At 38.8% G+C, this 8,544-nt stretch overlaps 1 protein-coding gene across 1 annotated transcript; it reads left to right on the forward strand.

The window, feature by feature from the left end:
• The first annotated feature begins 2,874 nt into the window (after window positions 1-2,874).
• LOC138150202 (small ribosomal subunit protein eS7-like) lies at window positions 2,875-3,532 on the forward strand. Its single transcript, XM_069073647.1, is given in 2 exon segments — window positions 2,875-3,154; window positions 3,156-3,532. Coding segments are annotated over 2 exon segments (585 nt in total). The 5' UTR covers window positions 2,875-2,902; the 3' UTR covers window positions 3,489-3,532.
• Window positions 3,533-8,544: the final 5,012 nt, after the last annotated feature.

Consider the following 8,544-nt stretch of genomic DNA (forward strand, 5'->3'; position numbering starts at 1 on the left):
ACAGCACTTAATACCCAAATGGAGGTCTTTTCTTCATCTTGACAAGAGGCAAGTTCTCAGCAATCTTAGTTCCTGGGGAGACAAGGCTCAGCAAGGCCACAAGATACATTGCCAGTCCCTTCATTAATTCATCCTCTGTCTGTAGAACAGTCCTAGAACCCCTGAAAACATTAGCAAAACCCTCTCCCAGGATTTCTGTAAACATACAACAAGAAAATCCTTCTCCAGGGCTTCTGAACCAACAGAAAGGTTCCCAGACCCCTGCAACAACAGCACTGTCCTTCACCAGTGGACAGTATTCACTCTGTCTGAAGGACAGTCTCCAGACCCCTGCAACAACAGCACTGTCCTTCACCAGTGGACAGTATTCACTCTCTGTCTGCAGGACACTCTCAGTAGCTCTGAACCAAAAGAAAGGTTCCTAGACCCCTGCAACAACAGCACTGTCCTTCGCCAGTGGACAGTATTCACTCTCTGTCTGCAGGACAGTCTCAGGATCTCTTAGCCAACAGCCAGGTTCCAGGACTTCTTCAACAAAAGGACTGTCATTCACCAGTGGACAAATCTGGCAAAACAATATCAAAACAGACAGACAAAGTACCAGCAAAACAGCCATGTCTCCTCAGTCCTTGGCAGCTCAGGGGGCAGGTCTCAAAAGTCCAGGGCAATTCAAAGTGGCCCCCAGCAATTCTCTCAGTCTCTCTCTGCCTCCACGAGGTGCTGCTTCCAAAAAGTTCTTCTGCCTCTCTCTTGTGTCTCTCCAAATCTATGTCACCAGGTCCTCCCAGTTCAAGACTCTCTTTTCACATCAACAAGTCCATCCCACAGGTGGGATTAACAAGCTCTGGGTTTTAACACAATCAATTTGAAAACCAAGCCAATACAGGGGGATATTTATATTCCATAACTATCACAGTGTGTGCAAGTGGAGTTTTTGTTTTCCTTCTTCTGTCTTTTCAAATAAAAAAAATGAGGAACTGGTCATGTGAAATGATAACTGATATCATGGGAAACAAAAAGTCACCTACTGTTTGACAGTTAAAAGTTTTAACAGATTCCTCAGCTCAGTCCTCAGTTGGATGCTTCCTACATTCAACAACTATATTGAACCAGTTATTGCAAATTTAATTAGAAAATGCTTTGATTAAACAGGAAGCAACATGTGAGAGATGAGAAGCTCTTAGTATTCTTTTCTAAAAGTAGCTTAAACATTATAGTACAAGAGAGTTAAAAGGTAAATTGAGTACCTTCATATTCTTAAAAAAAAAATTAACAGCAGGCAAATTGCAATGTCTCTCTACCAACTACATGTTACCCCACTGGTAAAATATATGTTATGGACATACCTCTGCAGGAAAAAATGCAATATTTTTATGTGATATAGACCAGTGTATGCGTGAGTCAATCATTTTATGCCACAATAAATCTAGTTCAGAAAGTTATTTCACCCAAATATAATAATTAGGGATGTTCATTGTATTGTAGTTCATAGAGGTTTTTAGCTACTCATTTCTGACTAACCAAAATAACAATTTGTTCCTTCATCCATAAAGAGTTAATATATATCCCTGCCTTCCTCCACCTTAACCCCAAATATTATACAGAAGAAGCTGTGTGGGATACTTGGGGAATTTCTATATCACTATACAATGTCTCTTGATGTAGGAATTAGGATAGGATGGTGATAGAGGGTGCCTAGGGACTGTGAAGGTTAGGAATTAGACCTGTTACTTCACTGGTCTAGTATGTCTCTTTAGTGAGGAAATTCAATCTTCCAGTGTAAGTTGGCACCTTTTCTGCAGCTTATGGTCTTAGAGTTTCCTATAACAATAAAGTTTTAGTGACTAACAATGGATAATTAGGGTTCAAAGGCAGGACTTAAACCAAGATTGTCATGGCTCCAATGTCAGCTGCATCAGTCAACCTTTATATATATAATAAACATTTATTAAGTGCATATGGAGACAAGCAAATAGATATGTACAAAGAGGCTACATATGTTATTAATACAACAAATTTAGAAAGGAAAGATTCTAGAATAAAGAGGGTTTGGTAAAGGCATCCTGTAGAAGATGGGATTTTAGTTGGGACTTAAAGGAAGCCAAGAGAGGTCAGCAGCTGGAGATGAGAAAGAGCATTTTTTGGCATGGGAGACAGCTAGAGAAAATGTCCAGAGACAAGATATGTAGTATTTTCTTTGTGAAACAGCCAGGAAGCCAGTGTCACTGGATCAAAGAATGTGTTGGGGGAAGAAAGGCATAAGGAAACTTGAAAAATAGAAGGGGCCTAGGTCATGAATTTATTTGAATGCCAAATAGTAAAATTTGTGTTTGTTCCTGTAAGGAATAGGAAGTAAGTGGAGTTTGAGTATTGTGTGCATGGTAGGGGGGTAGAGGGTAACATGATCAGACCTGCACTTTAGGATAAACAATATAGTGGATGAACGGAAGGTGAACTGGAGTGTGGAGTGACCTGAGGCAAATAGAAATATTAGTAGGCTATTGCTAGAATCTAACATATGCTAAAATAGAAATACGCTAATCTAGCATAAGTTGAAGAGGACTCTACCAGACTTTTGGGAGTTTCAGAAGAGAGATGAAGCTGTGTTCAGACATGTCACAAAGGCAAAATTGATAGGACTTGGCAACTTATTCAACATTGTGATGAGAGAGAGTTAAGGAGTCCAGGATTACCTAGGTTGTGAGCCTGAGGGTCTAGTAACAGGAAAGGAAGGAGGTGGGGAGGGTTTATGGGGAAAAAAAAAAACAATACTAAGTTCTCTTTTGGACATAGAGTTTAAAATATTTAATGAACAAACAGTACAAGATGTCTAAAAGGCTATTAGGCATGCAAAATTGGAGGTTGGGGCTCTTCCTAGGCTGGTGCTCATCGAGGCAGTGCCATGTTCATCTCCAGCACCAAGTTCATGAAGCCCAATGGCAAGAAGCCAGACAAGTTCGAGTCTGGTATTTCACATTATCTATTGGAGTTGGAGATGAACTCTGACCTAAAGGCTCACTTAAGAGAGCTGAATATCACAGCAGCTAAGGAAATTGAAGTTGGTGGTGGCAGAAAAGCTATCATCATTTTTATTCCAGTTCCTCAGCTAAAATCTTTTCAGAAGATCCAAGTATGACTAGTTCGTTAATTGGAGAAAAAAATTCAATGGCAAACATGTGGTCTTTATTGCTCAGAGGAGAATTCTACCTAAGCCAACAAGAAAAAGCAGTACAAAAAATAAGCAAAAGCATCCCAGGAGCCGTACTCTGACTGCTGTGCATGATGCAATCCTTGAAGACCTTGTCTTTCCAAGTGAAATTGTTGGCAAGAGAATCTGTGTGAAACTAGATGGCAGTAGACTCATAAAGGTCCATTTGGATAAAGCACAGCAGAACAATGTGGAGCACAGGGTAGAAACATTTTCTGGTGTTTATAAGAAGCAGATAGGTAAAGATGTTAATTTTGAATTCCCAGACTTCCAGGTGTAAATGAAGAAATGATTAAATAAAGTCCATTGTTCATAAAAAAAAAATTGGAGGTTGTGGCAGGAGAGCTAGATTTGAGAATCATACAGAAGGTAATTAATTCTATTGTAGTGGATAAAATCACCAAATGAAGTAGTATAGAGGGAGAAGAGAAGAAAGCCCAGGATAGAATCCTGAGAGACACCAACTACAATATATGGTTTCTAGAAAATAAGCTGCCAAACTTTCATCTTGTTGTCAGCTTCCTTTATGCTCCATTATACCCCTCACTACAAAGGTCAAGGAGAATGCATGTTTTAAAATTATGCATGGGTTTTCATTATTACCTAATAGAACAATCTAAATCTAAAAAGATAAAAAAAGACCTGGATCATGTCAAGCCACGATACTTTTGATATACCATATTGTCTCCCTTCTTTTAAGTGTGTGATTGCTTGACTTAGAGTAAGGAAGGCCTGGTTCAAATGATTCCTTTGAAACATAGGAATTTTATGACCTTGGAACAGTCATTTAACCTACCTGAATCTCAAACATTTCCCTAATGAGTCATAGATGTTCTATGATTTGCCTTGATAATAGGAGTTACTTTATCATGAACTCCATACCAAAGAAATTTCAGTTCCTATGTGTGAAGGAAAAAGACTTTAGCCAGGGCATTTATACATTAGAAATCAGCTATGACTTAAATTATTGGGAGTTTAATTGCTTAGAATTAAGAAAGTGGGTAGAAGCAGGATCTCCCTGCTCCTCTGTCTTCCACCTTCCCCAATCCATGTAAAAAGGGGACTCTGAACAAACTTTGGAGCTGCAGCACCTACAAAATGACATAGAGAAGCTAACCTCTGCTAAGGACAGCCAAGCAGGCTGGCAGGAATCGACCAGTACAGTGCTCTGGGAGAGAAGCCAAGCTCCACTTCAAGGCTTTAGCCACAGGGCGGGTCTGACCAGCCACCAGCCTGAGGGACTCCAGATCAGCAGCAGCTGTGGCCGTTTCCAGAATTATCAACACATAGATGGGAAAGACAAAGTGAGAGGTCAGTGCAGTCTGGACTTTGGGACCCAGTAAGTGGGAGTGTGTTGGCTTTTGCCCGCTGGGTGAGAAGCCACTGAGACACCAGCACAGCCAGCCAGAGCCATGAAGCAGCTTCAGCTCCTGGCCTGCAGAGTGTAGGGGGACCAAGCACCAATCTAAGGGGTAATCGCTCCTGCTTTAACCTATTTGGATCTAGATTGCAGTCTAGGGTGGAGGTCCTGGGGTGTGTGTCCAGCTTACCAGAGCATGTAGAGGCCTCAGAGAGGGCATCCATCTAATACCTCCAGCAGCTGAAAAAACCCCAGCATTTGGGATGAAAGCTCCCCTGTCTGGCAGCAGAGTCCTACTGCGGCAAAAAGCCCAGGAGTCAAGTGATTGAGGGGCCACATGACCAGGCAAAGGAAACAAAGCAGACAGAAGATTCCAACATTAGACTCCTATTTTGGGGACAAAAAAGGAACAAAGCATGAAACAGGAGGAAGACAGTGAAGCCAGAACTCCTGCACCAAAAGCTTCAAAGGAAAATATGAGCTGGTTACAGGCCATAGATGAACTGAAGAAGCAGATAAGAGAAGTGGAGGAAAAACTGGGAAGAGAAATGAGAATGATGGACGAAAATCATGATGAAGAAATCAAGATGCTGTTACACAGATGAAAACAAATGAAAGAACAGAAGTCAATGTGCAATATCTCATGGGAAAAAACACTGACCTGGAAAATAGATCTAGGAGAGGTAATTTAATAATTATTGGACTACCTGAAAGCCATGATCAAAGTAAGAACCTAGAAATCATCCTCCAGGAAGTTCTCAAAGAAAACTGCCCTGATGTTTTAGAACCAGAGGGCAAAATAGAGGTTGAAAGAATTCACCGATCACCTCCTGAAAAAGATCCCAAAAGAAAACTCCTAGGAATATTATAGCCAGGTTCCGGAATTCCAAAATTAAAGAGAGAATATTACAAGCAGCTAGGAAGAAACAATTTGAATATTGTGGAAACACAATCAGGATAAGCCAGGATCTGGCAGCTTCTACACTGAGGGATCAAAGGGCTTTGAATATGATATTCTGGAGGTCAAAGGAGCTGGGATTAAACCAAGAGTCACCTACCCAGCAAAACTGAGTATCATCTTTCAGGGGAAAATATGGTCATTCAGTGGAATAGAGGATTTTCAAGCATTTTTGTTGAAAAAACCAGAGTTGAATAGAAAATTTGACATTCAGATACAAGAAACAAGGAAAGCATGAGAAGATCAACAGGGAAAAGAAATCATAAAGAATTTATCAAAGTTGAACTATTAACATTTCTACATGGAAAAACAATAATTGTAACTTATGAAACCTTTCTCAGTAGTTGAAAGGAATAGAAATATATATATATATATACATATATATATATGTATGTCTCTATATGAGGGTATATGGGCATATGAATACATATGTTGAATGTGTGTATATATGTTTACAGGTATACATAGATAGAGGGCACAGGATCAATTTAACAGGCAGGGATGATACTTAAAAGGTTAAATTAAGAGGTGAGAGTGGAATATAATGAGAGGAGATGGAGAAAGACAGCATGGTGTAAACTATCTCATATAGAAGAGGCAAAGTAAAATGGTTACAAGGAAGGGGAAGAATAGAAAGGCAAAAGGGAATGGGTCAAGCTTATTCCCATTGAATTTGGCTTGAGGAGGGAATGAAATAGACACTAAATAGGGTATCTCACCCTACAGGAGAGTAGGGGGTTAGTGGATGAGAGGGGGGATGATGGAAGGGAGGGCAGGCTGGGGGGAAGAGGGAAGTTGGAAGCACCCACTTTTGAAAAGGGAAGGGATCAAAGTAGAGAATAGAACAAGTGGGAGGTGGGATAGGAGGGAGGGAAATATAGTCAGTCTTTTACAATATATCTACTATGTTATTGTTTTGCATTAGTCACACATGTATAACCTATACTGAACTGCTTATCTTCCCAGTAAGGGTGGGTGACAAGGGAGGAAGGGAATGAATCTTTAATCCAAAGTTTTAAAATCAAATGTTATATATATATATATATATACTATTATTAATACTATTTTACATGTAATTGGGAAATAAGATATATAGGCACTGGAGCATAGAGATCCACTGGAAAAGTTCAAAGGGGTACAGGAGAAAATATGGGAGAGAGCAGATTGGAAAAGGGGATATCCTATATTGGGGAAGTGGGTAGGGGAAAAATGGGGAGAAAATTTGTAACTCAAAATCTGGCAGAAATGAATGATGTAAATCAGAAGTTAATAAAGCATTTGCAAAAAAGAATTAAGAATGTTAATAATGCAGATTAAACTTAAAATCGATATGTGGATACATTTTTATTCAGGTAGAACCAAATTACTATACTTTTAGCAGCACACCTTTACATTCTTCTATAGACATTGCTTAAGTTCAGTTAAAAGGTTTAGGGAATGAAGTCATCACTGGAATTGAGTGCTGTTGTCTTTAGGACACCATCCTCCTCATCTTCATCATTATCATCTTATGTATTTAGCACTTTAAGATTTGCAAAGTGTTTTATATCCACTATCTCATTTGAGTCTCACGACACCTTTTAATATAACTATCATTTAACATGGTTTTGTTTTAGAGATAAGGAATCAAAAGACAGAGAAATAAAATGATTTGCTTAAAGTCATACACTTGGTTAGTGGCTCCACAAGAACTCTAATCTCTTAAATTTTATTCCTGGATTCTTTCCCTAAACCATACAGTCCTGGTAGTGCTATGTAAATGGCTACTTCTGAGAAGGAAGGAAGAAAGGAAAGAGAAGGACAAGCTAATGCTTGGAATATAAGAATGATAATATAGGAAGATTATAAGAAAGGAGTGTAGATAAGACCAATTGGGAATATTTTCATTTTGGTAATCACTGTAGTATGTCTGCCACCTCACTGTTACTAATGACCCTAGAATTTGCCTCAAGTATTCTGACTCTTGGCCCTACCCTCTGTTTAGTCTTCAGGGAGAAAACTACTACTACTACTACTATTACTTCAACTACTACTGCTGCTGCTGCTGTTGCTATTACTGCTGCTACTACTACTACCACTACTATTATTACTGCTACTGATAGTATTACTACTACTACTACTAAATGGGTACTGGTCTTTTAAATGTACAACAATATTATGGAGCTATTTCAAGCACTTCACAATTTCTCAACAAATTTTCATTAAGTGTTATTCTCCATCCCAATCTAAAAAGCATGTGAAATAATGGTTTTGACCATGAATAAATAAATGAATGAATGAATCATTTATTAAGTTCTTACCATGCTAAGCTGTGTGTTGAATTCTAGGGATACAAATAGAAAAGTAAGATAGTCATTTTTCTCAAAGAGCTCATGTATGGAAGGTTTCAATTGTAGAAATCAGATGGAAAGATCCCATTGTCCTTAGGGTTCAGAAGCAAAGTAAATGGAAGTGCCTCTTATTCAATGTCTTTTCCACTAAAAAATACAAATATATTTTTATATTAAATCATTCAGGTGACAAGTATTTTCTTTTCTTGGTCTTCCACAGCCATGACTCTAGCACCTATAAAACAGTTCTCAGACTGCATCTCCATAAGGATTGCCTCCGAGAATGATGGCTGGGTATCTTGGCTGGAAACTGTTATTTCAAAGGCTTTTGGAATCAGGCTATATCCATCAGGGTCTGAGGGGAAATAGAGATCAAGGTAGTTGCAATGTTTTGACTTGCCTGCCTCATGATATCAACAATAATAATAGGGTGCATTTTATATAAGTCTTTAAGGTATGAAAGTATTTGCTTTTTTTTCCTTACAACAACCTTGAGTTGTAGGAGCTATTATTATCTACATTTTAATAATGAAGAAACTGAGGCAGAGAGAGGTTAAATGACTGGACTATGGTCATAGAGCTAGGAAATGTCTGAGGCCAGATTCAACCTTACATAATCCTTGCTCCAGGTCCAGTGCTCTATTGTACAAAATATTTGAATGCGACAGATTTCATATAATATGAAGAA

This window comes from Petaurus breviceps, unplaced genomic scaffold (genome assembly GCF_028583685.1).
Source record: "Petaurus breviceps papuanus isolate PSGF00001 unplaced genomic scaffold, PetGlider_PUasm1.0 140, whole genome shotgun sequence".
Lineage (NCBI taxonomy): Eukaryota > Metazoa > Chordata > Mammalia > Diprotodontia > Petauridae > Petaurus > Petaurus breviceps.